Genomic DNA, 24175 nt, shown 5'->3' on the forward strand with positions numbered 1-24175 from the left:
CTAAAATCTACCTATGAGGACATTTGGTATGAAACAATCACTGAGGATCATCCTTGGCAGAGAGTTTGCCTTCAATACGTTTGCTTCACTTAATCTGATGTACTCAGTAAGGGTGAAAGGACACGGACCTTCCGCGCCCGGAAAGAGTGTGCGCCTGCGCTCTGTGCTCTCTAGAGGGCGGACAAGGGCTTTGGGCTGACCAGAGCAGAGATCTCGCGAGACTGTCAGACGTGTGGCGTGAGGCGTGGGAGGAAGGTTGTGCTCTCGCGAGAACTCTTCCTTTCGGCCCTTTACTTGTTCGGGCCGGTCTCTCTCGGACGAAGCTTCCACTCCGATCGCTGGGCGCTGCGCTTGGAGCTGGTAAGAACCGTGGTGGCCCTCCGGGCCGGCGCGACTCCTCCAGCCCTCCCACTGCGGGCTGCTCTAGGGCGCCATGACCGCTTGTCCACCGGGCCTGGGCCTGCCTTTCCCGGCCAGCCTTTCCCTCGACCCGTCCTGTCTGGGGGTCACCTTTTCTTGACTGTAGTCCGGCCGGAGGCTGCGCTCTCCCCGGGCCTCAACACTCTCTGTGCCCGGGGGCCACCACCTTCTGCCTGTCCGCCTTCTCCTGGCCCGGGGAGTGACAGCTGTAAGGTTTTGCTTGCTCTCGCCAGGGTTTCTTGGGGGGAAAGAGGCTCCCTTTTTTCCCCGAACGGGCCCGGAGCATATCCATTCCTACACTGTTGGGTGGAAACGCTAGGAAGATCATGTTTTTTACGGCCCTCTGTGTGCCAGCACAACGTTACCCACCATCTCATGTAATACTCCTCCCAGCCCGAGAGGTAGCCTGATTCTCTCCTTTTTGCAGATGCAAAGAGCAACTTTTGCTCTTTCCTTGATTCATTCCACCAACAATCATTTATTTATTGCCTATGTGTTCAGGGTGTTGAGCAATGAAAACAAATGGGCACAGCAATTATTTTTGTAAAACTAAATTCCTGTGGCGGGCAACAGTGATAGAAACAGTCTTACGTGGCATGTGATACAAAGGAATGATGCGATCAAGAATGACAGCAGTCAGAGCTCTTAGAGTCTGGCAGATCACAAAAGCAGAGCTTTTTTTCGCAGTACCATTTTTCGGTGTTTTCTAATCAGAGTAAGGTTCACCACAGCATAACTGTCTTTTAGATGGATTTAGCTTTCCACCACCCATTTGGTAATTTGGAAATGTGGTTGTAAGGATCCTTGAATTACTTCTTGGGGGAGGGTGAGACGGGTAGTTATAGTTGGCTCATTTCTGCACTGGGGTCCTAGCATGACATTTCTGAACTTTAAAGACTATCAGACCCTTGGAGGAAGACTTACAGCAGATGGTCCAGTGGAAATGGGGGATGGTGCATGGATCTTGTGGCTTAGAGAAGTTACTTGGTTTTCTCTTTGGAATGTTTGCTAGGTTTTCTGTTTGGTAAGATAAATAAATAAGATAATATATATAAGGTCCAGCCCAGTAATATTCCTTACAATTTATTTCTCCTTTCCCCTATTTTCATGACACTTTTGTCCTTTGTCTCTAGGGAAAATCATAGGGGTCTAAAGTTTTATGGTATTTTGTGTTTTTAATGTTTGTTTATTTTTGAGAGAGAGACAGAGTGGGGGGAGGGGTGCAGAAAGAGGGAGACACAGAATCCTTAGCAGGCTCTAGGCTCTGAGCTGCCAGTACCGAGCCCGATGTGGGGCTCAAACTCCCTAACTGCCAGATCATCACCTCAGCCAAAGTCGATACTTACCAACGGAGCCACCCAGGTGCCTCTATGGTTTTTTGTGTTTAAATAAACCTCTGTAATTACATTATCACGGTTGAGTAAACAGGTATTTCAAAAGTGGAAAAACATGGTGAGCCATGTAAGGGAAGGAAAATGTGATTCTCGGGGGTGGGGAAGGGTGGGGGGGGGAGGAGATATTTTAGAATTAGGTAGGACTTCCCACTCCACCCTATTTTATTAAATCAGCTTAGCTGTTCCAGAATCTCAGGAACTTGTGTAGAGGCTTCAGAAAACTGTGCAGGATATTCTGACACATCCCTACCCCCATTCGAAAGCCTCTTGGCTAGTGTTTTATAATAATTTCCCTCTTAGAGGAAGGGAAGGGTTACCATACTGGAAAACATTCAGAGTCAGTCATCATTGCTGCTGATGAATTTTTAACTCTCAGTCTCTTATTTCAAAGAATTAATGTTTTCTGCTGGGCTTTTGGTGACTCAATGGAACAAATTCTCCTTTAGATCACAAGTTCACCATTTTGGCTTTAGGGACTATTATAAATAGTCAGCTTAAGCACTCAATAAATATTTGTTGAATGAATACATAAAATCTTAATACCTAAATGACCCCTCTCACATACATTGTGTGGCTGAGGAGTTAAGACTCAGACCTGGGATTAAAGATTAAATCTTGGTTCCTGCAGTTGGAAGCTTGTGATTGTAGGTAATATATTTAACCTCTCAATCCTTAGGTTCCTCCTCCTCCTCTTCCTCTTCTTTTTCTTTCTCTTCCTCCTCCTCCCCTTAGGTTCTTTATTTTTAAAATTGTGGTAATATGTATCTTAAATATTTTGAGGACTAAATGACATAATGTGTAAAAGAAAGCCTTGGCACAAAGATATATTAAATATTTACTGAATTAATTCAACAAATATTTATTGAACACCTACTATATAACAGTGAACAAAAAGACAAAGTTCCTTCCTGTGTGGAACTTACTTTTCAGTGTGTTTTCTGAAGTGGGGTCAGAAAATAAATGGTTTCTTCATGTCAGATTGTGATAAGTGCTTTGGAGAAAAAGAAAATATATTAAGCGGGACTGTGGAGGGAAGATTTAGCCTGTATAGGATAGTGAGGAATGGCCTCACTGAGAAGAAAGCCTAAGGAAGTGATCAGATCCCCTGAGGAAGTGAAGGAGTGAGCATGAGGATATCTGTGGGAAAGTGCAAGGGCCCGGAGGTGGAAGCAGGCTTGCTATGCTGGAGGAGCAGAAAGGGAGGCAATCAAGGCTGGACTGAGCCAGGAGAGAAGTGGGATGGGGGTGGGAGGCAGCAGTCATGAGGTTTCTGCAGGAGTCCTGGAGAAGATCATGACTTACTGAGTTGATGAGCTACATAATAAAATGTCTGTATTTATTATCATACCCCATTCTCTGACCAAAAGTGATAAAAATAGCTACAGGTATCCCTTGCTTTTTTAAAGCTTGTGTTGTGCCACTTTGCTTTTACAAAAGACCTGCACTTGTTATCTTTTTTTGCTAACCAGAGAAATCCAAAGAGGAATTTTGCTTTTACAAGAAACGTGTAAAGGGAAAATAGTGTTCAGCATTTGTTTTGCAGTGAGCCAGCCATTATAGAGGCAGTGTGCTACCCCAGCAGCTAGAGTGGCACCGCCAATCTCCTTCTCTGAGAACTCCACTCGGCATCTCAGCAGCAGGCCACCACAGCTTTGAAGTGTGTCTGTGAGCATTAGTGCTTTATCTCAATTTATTTTGTGCATCTGTTAGAAAGATATGTCATAAGGTAGCAGAAAATCCTCAGAGGGGTTATTTTTGGGGTCTGGGAATGCTCAAAATATTTTCCATATAAATTTATGGTAATTGCGTCTTTACGTGATTTCAATTTATGAAAGGTCGCTTAGGAACACTCTACGTTTGGATAACCTTAATACCTATATAACTCTTACTGTGTGTTAAGCATTATTCTAAGTGCTTTACATATGTCAATCTTTGGGGGATTAAAAGTACACTTATCTTGATGAGCACTGAGTTAATATATGTAATTATTATTTTATTGTACACTGGGAACTAATACAACTATATATTAACTACACTGGAGATAAAAAAATAAAATATATTAATCTTTGACTTTTTCAAAAGAAGTATACTGACCCTCAGGATTAAGACTTGTCACTATGCATGATACAATAGAATGTGTTCCTGGTTCAGAGTGCACTTTCTGAGGCATTGCTGAAATTAGTGGAATCCGTGTCTGTTTATATACCAGTTAGGTTGCAAGTCTAAAGTGACTGTAAAGCACGAACCATTATGTATGTATTGGCTTAAGTACAGTTTCATGAAGGCTTTATAGATGTCCATGGCATTTTTATTACTCTTCTTGCTACTGTTTAGCTCTCTTAAAGCTTTTGTCCACATTTTCATTTAGGCTTTTGTTTCAGTTATGGGTATGTCGGAATACTTTGTTTCAACATAGAGCCACAAACAATGCCTGTGGCCTAGGCTGATAAGGGGGTCAAGTTACGCTACTGAGCAGCTTTAAAGAGTGTTTCTATGCTTGTCAGTTAAAGGAACTGCCATATAGTCCTTTTCAGCTTGTCTTTGCTTGTTAAATTCTAACATTGAGTCATAACACTGCATCTAGCCTATAATACCTCAGAGCCTGACATGGTATTCATTCTCTTCGAATTAGGTAGATTCACTGGCAAGTGAATAAAATTATTTTGAGAGCGCTCTTTTTACTTCCGATATGAATGATTCATTCTAATTCTCTTAGCCATTCTTATCCCAAGGCATCATCCCTGATTTTGCCTGACTTGATTATTCATTGGAATCAAGTATTCTTCTCTGGGGCTAGAAGATGTTTGGAGGCACTTTTGAGGCTTCCAGTCCTATTATCTGGCATTACCTAGAGTCCTCTACAAATGTGACAGTTTGGTTCAGTGAAGGACTGAATAGCCGACAAAATAGGTTAAAAGGTTTTTGATTATCAGTAAGGTCATAGATAAGAAGTTAAGTCTTTTAATACTTGGACAATTACTGATTTCATAAGAACATAATCTTAGGTATATTTTGAGTTTGATTTTGGCATTATTGCTAGTCCCATAAGCTTTAGAGAAGGGAAAATGTTCACTTCTGTGGGAAAACCCACAAGATGTCTATCATAAAATCAGGGATACAGTGGTATTATTACTGTGATAGTGGATAAGTAACATGTTTTCTTATCCTTGACTGTATTATAGCCAGATGTTTCAAGTTGAAAATAGGGCAGGGCCCCAGTTCTGAAAGCCTACCAAACTTCTCTTGTGTCAGCTAGAATTTCTGTGGTACTGCAAAATTTTGAGAAAAAAAAATATCCAGAGTTGGCTGTAAATACAGTTAATATTTCCCCTTAACTTACAGATTTGCTGATGTTTGTGAATCTGTATAGCTGAGCTTTGATAGATCTGGTGTCAGGAAAGATACTTTTTGTCTGTGCATATCCTGGGGTCATGGTTTCAGTAGCAATACCCTTGCCGGTTTTGTCTTGTTTGAAAGAAAACTAAAAGTAAGCTTTCTGCTAGAAACATTTCCACCTCTGAAAAACCTTTCTGAATTAATGCAGGCCTTAGTGTGACATCAAGGTGATTATCTGTGTTTAAAGAAGAATTATACTATACTTATTATTTATATAAGTCTGAACTTGAACATTTGTTTATCATTTATTCATCCGTCCATTTATCAAACGTATATTAAGCCTCTGTTGAGTTTAGGGTCACAGCAGCACAACTCCAGGAACACCATTCTCTTTAAGTCAAATCAGTAGAGCATATAGAATGTGAAGGAGGTTAATGCCAAGACACCCTTACCAGGCTATCTGTTGAGCATTAGGGTGAACAAAGCCAAGTAAGACATGATACCTTCTCTTGGGAGTCTTCAAGCTAAGGAGGCAGGCATGTAACATGTAATAATAGTGGCATGTTACAGGTGTCCTGCTGGAAATCTATACAGAATATAGTGAGTCCAGAGGAGGCAGCAGCTAACTCTGTTGGCTACAACTATTGAGGAGAGGGGTGCTTGGTCAGGAAAGGCTTCATAGTGGTGGCGACTTGGGCATAGTTAGAAAGTGGACAGGTGGAGAGAAGGGAACTGGTGTTGCCGACAGAAAGAGTTGGGAGAGCCAAGTTGGACAAGGTGAACCAGCCTGGACTTTGCATGGAACAGCTGTGTAGCAGATCATGGTGTGGGGGTTTCTCTGGAGAGACAGCAGAAGAATCATGTTGGAACGACAAAATAGAGAACTTTATTGCCTTTACAAGAAATTTGGCCTGTATCTTGTAGGTAAGTGGGGAGTCATTGGAAAGTTATAGTTTATGTTCTCTTTAGATGTGATGATCTACTAGGAGTGGATGGTTCACTTGTTCTGAGATAATAAGCATAGAACTCTTGAAGCAGAAGAGAGGTAAAATACCCTTTAGAATGTAAACATTTTATAAAGATGCAAGGGCAAATAATGAAGCTTAAGGGAGTTAAGAGGAGCCTGCAAAGTGGTTTGAATGCAGAATTCTTCTAGATTTTTATGATTTCTTCCCTCCCCAGTCTTCTTATGATTATGTAATATTTAATAAATCACATCATTGTAGTAACAACCAAAGTTGGCATAAGCTGACAGAACAAACACTGACTTTCAGTAACTGCAACTCGGACTTCAAGTAAGGGAGGGCTGGAGCATTTAGTGTGTGGAGGCATTGGTTGGGATGTTTTAGACCGAGTGTAGGGATTATCAGCTATGTAGGTGATGGTCAACATAGTTTCTGTTGTATTCACATTGTATGTTATAAGGACATCTAAAAAGATAAACATTTTTTACATCAGTTATATTTTGATAGACTGAGAATTCCTCCTTTCTAGCCATTTGACTTAAAATACAAAGGGCCATAGGTGTGCCTGTGTGGCTCAGTCAGTTAATCATCTAACTCTTGACTTTGGCTCAGGTCATGGTGTCACGGTTCGTGGTATTGAGCCCCTGTGTCAGGCTCTGTGCTGACAGTGTTGGGCCTGCTTGGGATTCTCTCTCTCCCTCCACCGCCCAAAATAAATAGAGAATAAAAAAAACTTTAAGAAATTATTCTCTCATTATTTTTTGGTAATGAATGTCTGAAATCTGATCCCAGAGACTTTGTGCACCGTAGATAAAACAGGCGACTCCACAAACTGTTCTTCTGAAATCTGAAGGATGCTTAATTGAAGGTGATGACCTTTTGTGCTTGCTTTTTGTCATGTGGTTTTCCTTTACTCTTATTAGTTATAAAAATTATTTCATATGCATAGACCAAAGCAAGTATTTTGCATTAATAAAACTGATTGAAAGGGAATGACTTGTGCTGTCTAGATTTTGTCTTCTGGCCTGATTAGATATGCAGGCTGTAAGGATTCTTTTTTGGAGCAAAGGGCACCAGACCAGAAGTACCATCAGCATGGTAATCATATAGGAATACTGTGTCAGGTAGCGTCCTAAACATTTTACATATATAATTTATGTAATTCTTATCGAGTTGGGTCCATTATTATTGTCCCCATTTTACAGACCAGGAAACTGAGGCACAGATTGGTTAAGTGACTTGCCTGTAGTTACACAGCACCTAAGTGGGAAGCAAAGTTTTGTATTCAAATGGTCCAGCTCCAGAGCCCATCCTCTTCTTTTGTATTACTGCCTCTCTAGGTAGGGCTCTTATTTTTAACTTTGGTATTCCTAGCACCTAGAATAATAGTTGGCATCTGGTAGGTGCTGCAGGCAAGCTTTTTTTGAATGAAGAGCATCCATGACTGTTTTAACAGCGGCACTGGACTGTGGCCGTGTGCAAGCATGTGATTTTTTTTGAGACACAGACACTAGGGTACAGGTAGAGATGTGTCACAGATATGAGGGGATGTCTGAGAGGGCCTGGAACAAAAGATGAGGGCCGAACCCCAGGCGGGCTGACAGTGGTGATCTCAGGAAGCATAAGCTACTGGGAAGGGACATTCCAAGAATAACTCGGTAAGCCTTCTGACCCACGTTTGTTATTTCTCTGTAATGATTAGCAGCAAAACCCTTAAGTCCTAGAAATCTTGACAATTTGGGGAATGGAGCTCGGTGGACACAGGCTAAGGGTTGGAGCTGCAGGGCGGAGGGGAGGCTGAAAGGAGCCCCGGGCGTCTGTGGGCCCCTGGGTTCCGGAAGCGGCGGGGCAGGGGGTGGGGCTTTGCGAGAGGCTGAAGCGGGGAGCCCTCTAGATGGAGGGGCAGGATGGGGTGTCCACTGGGCGGGGCCTCCAGGCCCGCCCCCGGCGCCGACGTGCGCGGTCCGCCGGTGGCTGCTGCCACTTGCGGGCGGGGCTGGGCGCGGCCCGTGTCTTCGGGGACCTTCAGCACTTGAATCCAGGAAAAAGCGGCCTCCGGTTCACCAGGCAGGTGGCGTGGCCGAGACTGGCCCTGCAGGGTACGTTGGGCAGCCCAGGGCCGCAGCCGGAGCGCTGGGAGCCGGCTCGCCGCTCTGGGCAGGGGAAGGGGCTCTGTGGCCTGGGCTGCGCGCATGCGTGCTGAGAGGTGACCCTGCGGGCTGCAGCTTCCTAAGGGCGACTGAGCTCTTAGAAAGTGTTGGGGAACCTGGAAAGTTGCATGAGTCATTGTTGCTTTTGAACTAGAAAAGTCATGGGGTGGGGAATTTTGTGGTCAGTTTTCAGTTAGTTACTGCTTCGGAGAGTTGATGCACTGGGATTGATTGCTTGTAATTGTATAAAGGTAGACAGATCCTAGCGCAATAAACTCTTAAGTGTTAATCTTAAAATATGCTATAGTGATTTCATTGCTATTTTGTGTAAGTTTCTTCAGGCATTAACCTTTATTTGTGAAGTATAAAAAAATTACAGATCCTGAATTTCAAAAATACTTGTCTTGATAAAGAATTAAAAGTGGGCTGGGTCTAGGGTAAGATATATATAGTCTTTGAGTTAATGAATTGTGAAATAAAAAACAACCTTTTTTGTTTTAACAAGAAGAAAGAACGTGTGACGTGAAGAAGAAATGTCTCAAGGTAACATGGACTATACTTTTATGTTTTTTCCCCCTGAAAATTTGTACAAACGGTCTAATATATATAGTCTCATCAAAGACAACTAAATTGGCAGCATTTCAAATTTAGTAATCCATAGAACATAGATGTATGCTGTGGATTGTTTTTTAGTATGTGGGTTTCTAGCAATGATTCGGATGCCAGGAAAATACCTAAAAAGTGGACTCCTTTTTCTTTTGGAGAGGAGGTCCGGTGGGTAAGGTGATAAACACTGAAAGCTGGAAGGTGCAGTTAGAGATGACCTGGTTTAAGCCTTCATTCACACAGATGGATGGAACTCTTGAGTGATTGTGATTCAGATGTGGGATCCAGGGCTGCTGCTTGTGTCCTGCACAGTTGGGACTGGTATTTAGCAGTGTTTTGATTATTCTGAACCTGTCATGATGTGCACGAACATTATTTATTTTGTTAGCATTATCCAAGGAAGAAAGATCTGAAAAACTGTCTTAATTTCTTGCGGACTATGAAAATGGACAGAATCTTAATGGAAGTTATTTCAATAATACAATAGCATTCCATTGGAATGTTAATTTCTTTTTGTTGTTTTTGGAATGTTAATTTCAAACTCTAGAATTAGTAAATAAAAATAATTGTGAGCGATAATACACTAAAAGAGGAACAAGTTGGTCACACAGCATTCCAGACTAGACCTTAGGAACCTTAGTTCTAAACCCAAACCTGTTATGGCTGTGGTCCTTTAGATGGGTCATTTAAACTGTCTGGGTCTTTCGTGGCTTCGTCTGTAAAATGAGAATAGTCTACCAAAGAGATGTCAAAGAGTTTTTCAGCTTTAAAATGTGGTTTGTGTTGGTCATGAGGGTTATTTGTTTTTTTATGGTTAAACCATGTGATGACTTAGCTTCGTTTGTGGTTAGTTGCTCAATTCTGGTTTCAAGGTCTTTGGATTTCATAATTGGATTTGTGCAAACCACTGTGCAAAGATGGCATAGTTTGTAGAATTCTTTTGGGAGAGTTCTAGGTTTTCCTGGAGCTTTATTTGAGGGGCTTGTGTATCTGTTTTCTCCTACCCTCAAACCTAGGACAGGAATCCTAGAGACAGGGAAGTTTTAGAAGCACTTAAACTTTAGACTTTGTCTCAAAAAATATACATTTAAGGCAGTCTTCTTTTGAAGGTGATAGGGCAGTGGTTTGGATGATAAAGATGAATAAAAACAGACATTTTTAAAAGTCTTAAGTTGATTTGAACTTTAGAATGAGAGCTGATTTGGTCCAGTCTTTTTACAGGTAAGAAAATAGGCAAAATAGGCTCTCAAACCTGAAACAAATGGTGGATTGTTGAAAAAGACTATATGAACTAGTTCCTTCATACATGTCTCTTTGGATGTGACATTTCATATGAAATGTCTCATTGTGATTTGAGTTCACCTGTATAGTGGAGTTCTTGATTTCTGTTCTGAGGGCTTCCTCCTCACTGCAGTACAAAAAGGCAAGCCTTTGCATAACTACTTTCTTGGGATCTAGGCTATAGAAGCTGACTGCCTCCTCCTCTGCTGCACAGGGAAGTTAGGGAGACAGCCCAAGGCAGCAGAGAGACCAGCATCCTGGGACTGATCATAAGGAAATGAAACAGGTTTTCTTAGCGGCTGACAAATGAACTCTAAAGATCCTTATTCTTAACAAGATGACTGTTTTTATGTGCTTGCTTCGGCAGCACATAATCAAGATGACTGTTTTATTTATTTCTTAAAAGAATTTTTTTAATGTCTTATTTATTTTTGAGAGAGAGAGAGCATGAACAGGAGAGGGACAGAAAGAGAGGGAGACACAGAATCTGAAGACAGGCTCTGAGCTAGCTATCAGCACAGAGCCCGAGGTGGGGCTCGAACCCACAAACCGCGAGATCATGACCTGAGCTGAAGCCGGATGCTTAACCGACTGAGCCACCCAGGCGCCCCACAAGATGACTGTTTTGAAGGATAACACTCATTTTAATTTGAAAACATGATAAACATGGAAAAAATCAGTTTGGTAACTTAAATCTCATCCTGCCTTCTGTCCATAGCTGATAAGGAGAAAACCCAGTTTGCCATATTTTGTTCTTACTGGATGGTTGTGTGGTACTTGTGATTGAACTGAAAAGACTTACTATAGGGATCTAGTAATAACAGTCAGCACTTGAATGGATTTCAGTTAGCCACCCATATGATGTAGAGCTTGGAGGTTTTGACATTGTGAAGTGCATTCTAATTTAATTTTAATCAAATTTTATGCTGTGCTAGACATTGTGGCATTCCACACAAATGGTGAGGACCTAAGAATGGGAAATTTGACACAGGTGAAATTTGGTTAATCGGAAAGACAACTAACATGCTTTGCATAGAATTCTTAGTGCAAAGTGCAGCAACTTGTGGTAATGAGGTGACACTCCAGGTCTCCAAGTATGAGCCAGCACTTCACATGTGTTGCACAGGTGTTTTTCAGAGTCGCTACAGTGTGTACCAAGTGTACACAAATTCCTGTGCTTAAGACATGGCAGCTTCCATTGTGAAAAATAAGTTAGCAAAGTAGTGGGGTGCCTGGGTGGCCCAGTCGTTTAAGTGTCTGACTTATGCTCAAGTCATGATCTCATGGTTTGAGAGTTGAAGCCCTACATCAGGCTCTGTGCTGACAGCTCAGAGCCTGGAGCCTGCCTCTGATTCTGTGTCTCCCTCTCTGCCTCCCCCCAGCTCACGCTCTCTCTCTCTTTCTCTCTCAAAAATAAGTAAACATTAACTTAAAAAAAAAAAGTTAGCAAAGTAGTTACAGCTGGTGTTGGTGTTTTGAGGGTTGGAAAAATTTTCTACAGGGATTCCTCTCAAATTTAGTTGAGCCCTTCCTTTTTAGAAGTCATCATGGGGAGGGGCACCTGCTCAGTTGGTTGAGCACCTGATTCTTGATTTCTTCAGCTCAAGTCATGATCCCAGGGTGCTGGGATTGAGCTCCGTGCTGAGCATGGAGCCTGCCTCAGATCCTCTGTCCTTTGCTCGCTCTCTCTGTATCGGGTGAGCCCCACTTCTCTATCTCTCCCCCTCTCTGCCCCTCACTCACTTGTACCCCCTCTCTCTCGAAATAAAAAAAAGATTCTTTCCTTCTGCCCTTCTCTCCCAGGCCCCATGCACACACACACTCTCTCAAAAATTAAAAAAAAAAAAAAAAAAGCTCATTATGGGGAAACAGATTAAGGTAACAAAACAACAGTTGGAAATTACAAAGTTTCCTGAATTGCCTTCAGTTTCTTATAGGATCTCTTGGATCTTTTCCTGAGATGGTCAGAAGAAAGCCTGTTAGGCTTCTTCCTCCCATTATTTTATTTCTGAGGGTGGGGATCACACTGCTTTTGTCCCTTTCTAGCTAGCTATCTGGTCCTAAACCTGGGCATGAAGATGCAGTCTAGGCCAAAGTTCACTTTGTGTCGGAAGAGGAGTCAGCCATTTGGAGGACTCGACACTGGGTAGGCTGTTGAGCTGAGAGCAGCCTTCTCTGAGAAGGTCCTGGACTTCAGAACCAATAGAAAGTTCTTTCATATACAGTCTCAGATGTCTCATGTTAATCCTCTCATGTTAATCACCCTGTGGGTGATCCTGAACAAATCTAAGTCTTTTTTGACAGGTCGCCAATTATTTGAGTGTAGGAATCATGTCCTCCCAGAAACTTTCTTATCTAGGCTGAACAGCTTCCCTTCCTGGAGAAATTTTTCATGGTTTTAGAGCCTCTTTTCCTTTTCTGAATGCCTTTTCTAAAGTGTGTTATTTAGAAAAAAATGTCAAATTTAATGTAATAAATATTGGAAGAGATTAGTCCTGTGACAAATGCTATACTGTTGGTAAATGCAAATAGTTTGTTATTTTTCTTAGACCCTGCACAGTGCTAATTCATGTCGAGTTTAATTAAAAGTTTTCTTCCTTTTAAAAACATTTTATTCTCTTTTACTTTGTCTCCATTCAAGTTTTAAAAATTTACATTTTGTTTTATAAGATTTAAGAGCCATGTAGAGATTGTTTTGGAATCTGTTTTTTGTCAAAGTCCTGTGTTAACCCCAACTTTAATGTCTGTCTTATGTTTTTATCCATGTACTTAGGGAAAATAGTTGAGTAATTGGGGAAAACATACGTCTAAAAACTTCACAGGCTCTCCTCAGTCTGTTATCCTTTGAGTTGTTTGTAAAAAATAATCTGTTTAATTGTAGTTCTGTTTAGCTCATATTCACTGTCCTCAAAGACAGTATGTAACTTTGCCACAAGGCCACACTATCGAGCATCCAGATAGATCGTGGCTGCAGGATTGCGCTGAGGGCCAGTTTAGTAAAACTATTCAAGAAGGAAATAATTTTGGTATCATTGGGGGCTTAGGGAACACCTGCTGGGCTACACTGATTACTACTTTTTTCTGAGTGTTTAGAAATGATCTCTGATTCTAGATCTATCCAGGATAGACACCAGACTTCTTCCAGGAGTTTTTGTCAAGCTTTGCTTCATTGTTTTTCCAATGCTCTTCTATCTGAGTCTCCTATTATGTCATTGGTTATGTGCTGTTCTTTCCACTTCTGTTTCTTTTTGAAAACCCCCTGTAGCTTCCCACACCAATGCCTGTGAACACTTCCCTTATATCAGAATCCTATGAAAGTGTTTTGTAATATTTACATTCTTCATAACTTCTTAGTTATGATACCATCCCTAAGTTCTTCCTAAATTAAAAAAAAGTTCTATCGAAAAGAGAAAAGAGGAAATACATTAAAATTTCCTTTTTCTCAATAAATATAGGTAAGTGCCAGATCTAAACAATGTCCTAAACTCTGTTTACCGAGTTACTGGTTTGTAGCTACTTTTCAAAGTAATTATGGATCCGTCTAGACCTTTTAGTCTTCACCTCTAAATCTGTAAGACAAGAGCACATGCCCCCTATGATTTTATGTGTTATAAATAGAAATTTATATTCTAGTGTTTTCTTTTAACTTTTTGGAGACTATATATTGCCCTATCAGTATAGGAAAATTAGTGTTTTTTAGGAACAGTCTGTTCACATGTGAAGTATCACTAAACTAGATGCCTAGAATTAAATGGCAGGAATGCAGTAGTGGTGAGCAGGAAGGAAGAAACAGTGTTTATTGAGTGTACTATGTGCCGGGTCGTGTGTTGGAAGTAATCTAATTACGTTAGTTATTGGGAACTGGTTGGAATGATCATTTGGGGGAATGATTGAAAGGTGGTTTTTGGTTGCAATTACAGTGCAATTTAGATTTTTATTTTTTCTTTCAAAGGAACAGTGAGCAGAATGAGTACCTCACAGGACCAGAGTGGCTGCTCCAGTAATAGAGAACCCCTTTTGAGGTGTTGTGATGCACGGAGGGACTTGGAGCTTGCTATTGGTGGAGTTCTCCGGGCTGAACAGCAAATTAAAGATAACTTGCGAGAGGTGTGATGTGCGCTTTTTTCTCCCCTTGTCTGGGCTCTTAGCACAGGGCTGGTTAGAGCATGGCCAAGGGCTTGACTTCTCAGTGACAACCAAAAAGTTGCATACCACGCCTTGCACAGTGTGCTTGAAATATTAATGCTTTTGATCCCCAAGGGAAACTAAACAGATGGTAGAAGAGTCTGGAAAACCTTGTACCACCGTAAAGAGTTCAGTTCAGCATGCATTGTGTGTGGTCCCTGTGTCAAAAACTGCCATCAATAAAACATAACAAAATGAATGAAATGCATTGTGTCCTTGATGCATAAAGGGTGGCACTTCATCATGTCCCCTGCCATCTTTTAACTTGGTGGTGGCATGGTTTCGTTGGTGGCATGGTTCTGTAAGTAACTTTATCTATTAGAGCAAGCCAGAATGAAATCTTTTTGTTCCATTGGCCTAATAGTACTCTGTTGCTAAGTGGGAAGACCAAGTATTACATGACTTTGAAATACAACTTTATTTTATATGGAAAAATTTGTTTTAAAATCGTCTCGTGTGAAGTCCCATGGATAATTTATGGCTGTTTTGATTTCTTTCCTTAGGATTTTTGTATTTGTCCTTTGCTGAATTGCTATTTATACTTCCAGAAACATTTAATTTATAGTTTTACTTAAACGATCTGCCCTAATGGTCTTGAAGCTGTTGACATGTAGTGGCACATCTCTTTACTGAGTTGGCTTACTGTAAATGGATTGCTCATTTGTAGAGTGAGAAAACAGATAAGGGCTAGCTATTAAATTAATACTCCTATTGTACTGCACTGATGAATTTGTAAGACTATAGGTTTTCAAATTATATGAAAAACTGAGGGGGATCAGTATTACATATCATTTTATTTTCTCTTGATTACTTTAGGCCACCCAAATAAACTGGTTCCTCTTCAGAGGGAGGGTGTATTGAGTGAGGATTTTAGAGCCTATGAATGTCTGTATGGCTGGAATTCTTAAACTGGGTCCATGGAGCTTTGGCAGTTTCATGGATGGGCTTTGGGACCCTAAACCCTGAAATTAGAGGCAAAATTTTGAGTATATAATATGTATTTTTCTGGGGAGATGCTCCATAGATGTCACTGGGTAACCAAAAGGTTACCAGAGTTTAAGAACCTCACCATTCTGTGGGAAACACCATTCTTTGGGCTTACAACAGTAGTGAAGCTTAAAGATATGCATTTCCTAGGTTAAAGCCCAGATTCACAGCTGCATAAGCCGTCACCTAGAATGTCTTCGAAGCCGTGAGGTTTGGCTATATGAACAGGTGGATCTCATCTATCAGCTTAAAGAGGAGACGCTTCAGCAGCAGGCCCAACAGCTCTACTGGGTAAGGTGGTTGCCAGGTGGTAATTGGTTTGACTATGGTTTTTGGTTTCCAGAGAATGTCTTTCCTATAATGTGGCATTAATATAGATCAGGTAAAAGTTTAATCTCAAGTACTGTTTGTTAACTTGGATATACTCGGTGTTTCATTTTTTTCTTACAGTTACTGGGCCAGTTCAATTGTCTTATTCATCAACTGGAGCGCACCCAAAACAAAGATCTAGCCAATCAAGTCTCTGTGTGCCTAGAGAGGTAAAGATGTTTTTTGTTTTGACTTTTGGCTTTTTGACTTTGATATATTTTTTAAAAAGTCAATTTTTTTTTTGAGAGAGAGAGAGAGCCCGTGCGTGCGGAAGTGGGGGAGGGGCAGAGAGAGAGAGAGAGAGAGGGAGACAGAGCATCCAAAGCAGGCTCTGTGCTGTCAGCACAAAGCCCAATGTGGGATGTTCAACTGATAGAGCCACCCAGGCACCCCTAAAGAAGTCAATTTTGTAACTCATTGTATGTCTTGGATTTAACTTGACTTCTCTTTTTCTGTGATAAGGTCATCCTACTTTATTATACTGGGTGGTACATAGTTAAGTCATCTACTTGTGATGATTTTCTTAGAAAAGTAGTCCTTTCAGATTACTCAGTTTGGTTTGTTTTAGATTAAAATAGTACTTCTTAAAAATAGCCAGATTTTGTTTATTTTTCCTCCAGGCTGGGAAGTTTGACCCTCAAACCTGAAGATTCAACTGTCCTGCTTTTTGAAACGGACACAACTGCTCTGCGCCAGGCCATCACCACATTTGGATCCCTCAAGACCATTGTGAGTAGTGTTGATCTCAGATAATTCATAGTGCACTTCTCAGATCTATGGACTCACAGATGGTCTTAAAAACATCGCATTTTTACTGTGAATAGTGGCTTTCTTGAGAATTTTGTAAACTTTAGAAGTTTCATATTCTAAGTAAGTTGATTGAGCATTAGGCTGTGGTAGTTCTTGCAGTGTGGTATTGATTTACTGATAATCTCCAGAATTCATCTTGTATCTCTATATTTTATTAAAATATTTTTTAAAATGTTTTTATTTTATTTTTATTATTTTTTAATGTTCACTTATTTTTGAGAAAGACAGACAGACATCATGAACAGGGAAGGGGAAGAGAGAAAGGGAGACACAGAATCCAAAGCAGGCTTCAGGCTCTGAGCTGTCAGCATAGAGCCCAACATGAGGCTCAAACTCATGAACCATGAGATCATGACCTGAGTCAAAGTTGGATGTCCAGCTGACTGAGCCACCCAGGCGCCCCTTTTTATTTTATTTTTGAGAGCAAGAGACAGAGCACAAGCAGAGAAGAGGCAGAGAGAGAGACAGACAGACAGACAGAATCCAAAGCAGGCTTGAGGCTCTGAGCTGTCGGTACATAGCCTGATGCAGGGCTCAAAGTCACTAACTGTGAGATCATGACCTGGGCCAAAACCAAGAGTCAGATGTTTAACTGACTGAGCCACCTAGGTGCCCCGGTCTTGTACCTTTTTAAATAACTTGACCGTACGTGGTTTTTGGTTTTTTTGTTTGTTTGTTTTTTAAAATTTTATTTTTAAGTAATCTCTACACCTAGTGTGGGCCTTGAACTCATAACTCTTAGATCAGGAGTTGCATGCTTTACCAACTGAGCCAGCCAGCCGCCCCTTTTTAAATACTTTGATATATTTCTTATAAGATATTTCTTGAATGGTCTTTTTTAAGTTTAGTTTTCCATTTTGAGAGAGAGCAGGTGAGGGGCAGAGAGAAGGAGAGACAGAATCCCAAGCTGTCTCTGTGTTGTCAGTGAGGAGCCCTACACCGGGCTTGAACTCATGAACTGCAAGATCATGATTTGAACTGAAATCAAAGTTGGACATTTAACCAACTGAGCCACCCAGGCACACCCTGAATGGTCTTTAAAGAACCAAACGTGTTCTCACTTGGGTCTTATTAAAAGCAGTAATAGGGGCGCCTGCTTGGCTTAGTTGGTTAAGCGTCTGACTTCAGCCCAGGTCATGATCTTGCAGTTTGTGAGTTCGAGCCTGGCGTTGGGCTCCGTGCTGACAGCTCAGAGCTTGGAACCCATTTCAGATTCTGTGTCTCTCTCTGCACCTCCCCCACTCACGCTTTGTCTCTTTCCTTCGAAAATAAACACACAAAAAAAATTTTTTTAAGCAGTAATACTACCAATTCTGATGATTTCTCTTGTATGATGGTAGTTATATAGTAGATAGAGAATTCTCAGATTTCATAACTACTTGTAGGTCATTGAGTTTAGTATAAAGAATATTTATTTTGTCGAAATGGTAATAATGCTTTGCTCTATGACATTTAGGAATTACAGTGTCAGGGCCTCTGGGTGGCTCAGTCAGTTAAGTGTCCGACTTTGGCTTAGGTCATGATCTTACGGTTCATAGTTTCGAGCCCTGTATCAGGCTCTGTGCTGACAGCTAGCTCAGAGCCTGGAGCCTGTTTCAGATTCTGTATCTCCCTCTGTCTCTGACCCTCCCCTGCTCTCTCTCTCTCTCAGAAATAAATAAAACAAAAAAAAAAAATTGTTCCAGGAATTACAGTGTCAATTTTTTGGAATGAAAGCATAATTTGCATTTCAAAGATTAATTTGCTTTTATTTTGTAGCAAATTCCTGAGCACCTGATGGCTCATGCTAGTTCATCATCAAATATTGGGCCCTTTCTGGAGAAAAGAGGTTATATCCCATTGCCAGAACAGGTAAAATGTCATTTTGTTTCTGGTAATGAAGTTATTATTTGACTTATGTTTCTTTTGACTAAATCACCTTTTTTTGCTACCATTTATTTGTAAAAAGGCACAAGTGATAATGAGTTAGTTTATGCAGTTAAATTCTCCTTTTGAGACTGAATGACAGAAATTTAGAGGTTTTATAGATGTTAAGAGTGAAAGTTATTGTTAGCAATCCATAAGAAATTATCATTAGCTCTCTGATTGGGGTAGTTCTCTATTGGGGAACCTTCTCTTTATAATTCATAGAGATGATTTACTTCTTAAGGCTATGTGAATATAGGCTCCTAGATGTTTTGAGTGGGAACCCTGGAGATGAGGTGTACTTCTTGAAGTGGAGGCTTAGGGAAGTCATGTGACTTGTACAGGGTCAGCTGGAAGCCAAAATTAGAAAGCTTGGATCTCCTTTCTTGGTGAACTTTTGACAGCATTTAGCATTGCCTTGTTAAGCAGTGAAGTATTATGTGATTAGCAGAAGTCAGCGTCCAGCACCACTGCTGTCTCTCTAAGCGAATGGCTCCTTGGAAGCAAACCTGCCAGTGGTCGTCAGGCTCCATACATACCCAGCACCAACCTCCAGGACTGGCTCACACAGAAGCAGACCTTGGAGAATAGTCAGGTGTGTGTTGATGCCTTTATTGTTTCTGAGTAGAAGCAGTTGTAGATGGGGTTAGTTATTAATATTTAGTGTACGTCTTTTAGTTTTGAGTTCTAGTCTTGAAATACTTTTATGTGTTTTTATTACAACAGTGACACCTCTTCACTATAGGTAAGGTAGAAAACAGAGAACTATAAAGAAATACAAACCCATAACCCCAACATGCAGAGATAACTTTTTAACATTTTCATTTATATACTTCCATTTTTTTATGTGTACATGTACTTAAATCTGTAAATCCTGTTTTGGCTAGCAGATTTTTTTCACTAAGGGACATGAATATATTTATCTTTCGTTTAATTTCTTCCTTAAAATCCTTAATTTTTCTGAGTATAAACACAGTTCCTCTGAACAGCCAGGAGTCATTAATTTGTGCACATTCTTGAAAAATTCCTTAGTAGTAAAATCCTAGAAATTTATAAATTGCATTTCTAGAGTATAATTCTGCACACCCTTTAAGACTTTTGATATGTACTGTCAGTTTGGCTTTCTAGGAAGTTGATAGCAGTTTATATTCTGAAGAATATTCAGAATATTGAGGAGTGCTTCCTTCTGAAACTTCTCTAATAGTGGTAATCATTTATAACCCTATTTTCTTTGAATTTGATACAAAGTAACAATTTTGCTTTTGTTTTGAAGTGTCTTTGATTATGGAGGTTGAGTATCTTTCATGTTTATTAGCCTTTGATGACTTTCCTAATATCATTTGTTCATTTTTGTCTTCTTTATTCATAAACGCATATTATGTAGAACTGCTAGCCTCTTTTTTATCAAATATGCTACAGATACTTTCTCCTAGTTTGTATTTGATATTTTTCCATTTTTTTGAAACTACAGAAAATTATGTTCTTCAGTGATATGTTTTAATATCCCAGCAGAGAAATTCTTTGTCTCTTGGTCTTACATACTTAAATTTAGAAACACTGGGCAGTGCTATAAATTTGCATAGAGAAGTCTTGAGCGTATAGAAGTCTTGAACCCCAAAGCAGTCATAATGTGCTGGTGAACTAATACCGTGTGCTTCTCGTGTAGACTTCTGCCAGAGCCTGCAATTTCTTCAGTAATGTCTGGGGCAACCTGAAGGGCTTAGAAAACTGGCTCCATAAGAGTCAGCAACAAGAGGTCCCTGAAAAACCAACTTCCCAAAAGTGTAATAGCCGTTCTACTACCAGTTCTTACTCCATTGAAATTGAGAAGGTTGGAGATCTGGAGCTTCTTGATCAAGATGAGATGGATCTTTCTGATTGGCTGGTGACTCCTCAGGAATCCCAGAAGCCTGGCAAAGGCAGCTGTGAAGCCAGTGAGAAGTTTAAGCTCCTGTTTCAGGTGTTCCAGGAGCCGTACAGTGTGAGTGAGTGGCTTGTCAAGCCCGATTCCTGCACCAATTGTCGGGGTAACCAGCCCAGAGGTGTGGAGATTGAAAACCTGGGCAATCTGAAGTGCCTGAATGACCACTTAGAGGCTAAGAAACCCTTGTCCACTCCCAGCATGACTACAGAGGATTGGCTTGTCCAGAACCATCAGGAGCCATATAAAGTAGAGGAGGTGTGCAGAGCCAATGAGCCCTGTACGAGCTTTGCAGAGTGTGTCTGTGATGAAAACTGTGAGAAGGAAGCTCTGTGTAAGTGGCTTCTAAAGAAAGAAGGGAAAGATAAAAATGGTGTGCCTGTGGAACCAAATCCTGAGCCTGAGAAGTGTATAGATTCCCTGAGTGTGTGGCTCTGTCCTTCCAGAAAAGAGGCAACAGAACAAGCTAAGACAGCAAAGGCAGTGGCTCCTTCTGGTATTGCTGATTCCTTCCAAGTCATAAGGAGCAGTCCCCTGTCAGAATGGCTCATCACCCCCTCCCGCAAAGAAGGATGTCTGAAGGAAGTGCCTAGTACAGAGGACAGAGCTGGCAAACTAAAGCTTGTGAACCTCGAGGCCACAGCTGACTGGGTCTTGCCAGGAAACAAGATGGGAAACCTCAGCCAGTTATCCTCAGCGGAAGACAAGTGGCTACTTCGAAAGAAGGCCAAGGTGAGCACAGGTGTCACAGTAATACCATTTGAAATGTATTTAATAGATTTGTACTTTCTTAATCCCAAACCTTGCAAATGGGCCAGATCCTTAAATGTGTTGATGTTACTTGGCTTAGGTATTAATTTGGATGCCATGTTAGAACAGAATGGAAGATTTGTGATTATTCAGATTTAAATTTTTATACATTTTCCAGGTCCCCAGTCCCCATGCTGCAGGAAAGAAAAAACCCAGCCCACCCAGCCCATTTTATTGGCTGTCTATGGAAAAGATTAAAGAGTTGTACCTTTGCTTTTGTTTATTAGAAAGAATGTCCAAGATTTATTACAAAATGGCCAGCATTATTCCTTATACACTACACTCTTTGGAAAATGAGTTAAGTTGGTCTTTTGCCTCCCAGTTGTTATGTAACAACCCACCCTTTTTGTCTTCTTGCAGGAAGTATTACTTAATTCACCCCTGCAGGAGGAACACAACTTTCCCCAAGACCGTTACGGCCTCCCAGCAGTTTGTGACCTCTTTGCCTGTATGCAGCTTAAAGTTGACAAAGAAAAGTGGTTGTATCGAACCCCTTTACAGGTGGGTGTACATGCCACTGGTGTAAAAAAAAAAAAATGACAGATTTTAGCTGTTTGTAAATGTTTTGTCTTCTGTTTGGATTCATAGTTTGCCCACTGAACTTTCCTATTAATGGTATGTCTGTTAAGCAAGTGTGTGTGAGGGGGGAATCATAGCAGTTTCAGGAATTTCACTTGAACTTGCTTTATGAAATAACTAGGACACACTTTCAAGAGGGATACAGCTGTCGGGAATTTTCAGAGTCTGTGTGGATTCTAATAGTTTTTTGAGAAATTAGAGCTTTCAGGTAGGGAGAGATTTGCTTTTACCTTACAGTGAAGTGACTTTTAATCTGTGGGCTTTTTTTTTTTACAGATGTGAAGGGATGGAACACGGGAGTCAAGCAACTTTTCTGCAAATTATCACACCTCCATGAGCCGAGTGACTGTGTGGCTTGCCAAATCATTGTGTTTCTGGGTCTGCCCAGTCAGCTTCATTCCTTTCCTGCCTAATTTTGAACTAGTTAAGAGAAATAAGTCATCATATTATGAGTTACTGTGTAAAAGAAAAAGGCTGTTGATGCTGAGGTGATTCAGTTCCTTCTTACAGAAGTATTAACTTAAATTCACCCCTCCACTAGAAACATAGCATCTTGGTGGATAGGTCTTTTTCATAAGCCTCTACCGCTCCTTAGATTGGGTTGTTACTAGAAGTACATTAAAACACTGTAGTTTTAAAAATGAAATAGTTCTATAATCAAGGTGTGTCGGTGTATTCAAAAGCTAGTAAACTTCCCTAACCCTTTGGTTGCCTTCCTTTAGATGCTTCCCTTGCTGTGGGTTTTTTTCTGTTGGTGGGGGAAGTAATGATTCTTCTGTTTAATTAATTCAATATATTTCACACAAATAGTTAATTTTGCCAATAGTGATTTTTTTAACCAAAAGGTGTATTAACAATCTTGGCATTTTTTGGTATTACAAAACTTTACATGTCAGATTCTACATTATTTTTCTCCTTTTGAGACTCAGCTACTGCAAATTTTCTTTTTCCGTTTTGTTACTATAGTATCTCCTGTATTTAGAAGAGCTCCACATTGCTTCAAGACTGTATTCAGAGTAGTCCTAGCCACTTAAAAATATTCTGAATTCCAGGCAAAAGAGCCCTAGTGCTGACTAGTCAAACAGCAAAAGGCAAGACCTGTTGGAAATGCAGTATTTGAGCTATTTGCTATCCTAAGAGTTATTGGTGCATCCTGTGTAAATGGAAGCTGAGCCTGACACCTGGTGCTTTTAACTAGGGATAGATAAGTGTCCTCTCACTGCAAGCATAGCGAACCTATACCTCCAAAAGTAGAATGCAGTGACCTTTTAGTGAATAGGCCATTTTGAACACTTGTGCCTTGGAGTGTTTACTGAAGCTTTATGAAAACTTGAATGTTTTCTCAGTATGCTTTATGAAGTTTCTCTGTAGGAAATGGGATTTATGTTTTTAAATTCTCTAAAATGAGGTAACTTAGCTGCTTTCCAGGCTTTTAAACTATTAAGCCACTCAGCTTGCCTGTGTTATTCTTAATACTTTTCGAGTTTGTGATGTGGTCATCTAGGAAGTCCTTTTAGGGAAACTTCACAGTCCTGTAGTTCTTGCCATACAACTTTGTTAGACTTCTTGAATCACAACTGAAAAGAGCCCGTTTTTTGGTCCCCCCCAAATACCACTGGGAACTTTAATAAAAGTGGCAGATAAAAACTTAAGGAGCGTTTTCCATTATCTTAGGGTGAAGAAAGTTTGTAGTTTTTGAGGTTTAACAATGTATTCCTGATTTTACATTCATCACTATGTTAATGAGTATGTAAAACATTCTTTTGCATTGATGCATTTTGTACCTCCCTCCATTAAAAGCATAACAGCCAGAGTTGTTGTGTGTATTTGTAAAACTGCCTTGTCACAAAATGTTCTACCACGTTCAACTTTGGTTAGGAGTACAGCTGAGAAACAACTTGAACATAAATTGTTTTTATATTCACTTAAATATTAGTGTATTTTTATGACACTTAAAATTAGCAAAGATAGGTATCTTACTAACTTCATTTGTAGGCTTTTCCTGCAGACTTCAGATCTACCTTTAATTTTTAATCTGTTCTGTATGAAATATATTAAACTCATTTTTCTTAAAAACCAGAGGCCTTCAGCCAAGGTTCAGTGCTTTCCTGTCAAATTCCTTACTAGGTGCATGCAAAAGGCCCTACTTTTACTCTTCTTTCCCATCCTAATAACCACCAGTTGTTTTGTATTTATTGTGCATATGTGTAACGTGCAGTGCAGTTTTATTTAAGTTTACTTCATAGATGACAAAACTCAGAAAATTAAGTTAACTTGCCCTTACCTCCTTTAGTTTTCCCAAGGCTCCCTTAAATTGTAGCTCTTATCTATTTCCTCTAATGATCTGTTTCTAATTTTCCTAAGTAAGGAGAGGAGTTAAAGAGTACAAAGTTAAGCATGAATGTTGGACAGACTGTTCACTACTCATCAACAGAAAAACTGTAACCTAGCCGTTAA

General features: G+C 40.4%; 1 protein-coding gene across 5 annotated transcripts; it reads left to right on the forward strand.

Annotated features, from left to right (window-relative positions):
* Window positions 1-281: 281 nt before the first annotated feature.
* NCOA4 (nuclear receptor coactivator 4) lies at window positions 282-23531 on the forward strand. Of its 5 annotated transcripts, none has more exons than XM_039233731.1 (11): window positions 8083-8214; window positions 8771-8808; window positions 14105-14259; window positions 15475-15615; window positions 15775-15863; window positions 16314-16422; window positions 18262-18354; window positions 18857-19003; window positions 20075-21061; window positions 21500-21640; window positions 21995-23531. In XM_039233731.1, the coding sequence occupies exons 2-11, from the start codon at window positions 8799-8801 to the stop codon at window positions 21998-22000; spliced, it is 1878 nt and encodes a 625-aa protein (XP_039089662.1). In that variant the 5' UTR covers window positions 8083-8214; window positions 8771-8798; the 3' UTR covers window positions 22001-23531. The 5 variants fall into 5 exon arrangements, with proteins under 5 accessions (XP_039089666.1, XP_039089662.1, XP_039089664.1 ...); XM_039233733.1 differs by having other exon boundaries at window positions 18860-19003; XM_039233732.1 differs by having other exon boundaries at window positions 8774-8808.
* Window positions 23532-24175: the final 644 nt, after the last annotated feature.

The sequence above is a fragment of the Hyaena hyaena genome, unplaced genomic scaffold (assembly GCF_003009895.1).
Source record: "Hyaena hyaena isolate Hyena2069 unplaced genomic scaffold, ASM300989v1 scaffold_78, whole genome shotgun sequence".
Lineage (NCBI taxonomy): Eukaryota > Metazoa > Chordata > Mammalia > Carnivora > Hyaenidae > Hyaena > Hyaena hyaena.

Excerpts from the sequence above, each read along its gene's own strand:
- NCOA4 (XM_039233731.1), top strand. Across the intron at positions 15,616-15,774 it reads AGGCCCAACAGCTCTACTGG|TTACTGGGCCAGTTCAATTG; the intron begins GTAAGGTGGTTG and ends TTTTTCTTACAG. Across the intron at positions 18,355-18,856 it reads ATATCCCATTGCCAGAACAG|CAGAAGTCAGCGTCCAGCAC; the intron begins GTAAAATGTCAT and ends TTATGTGATTAG.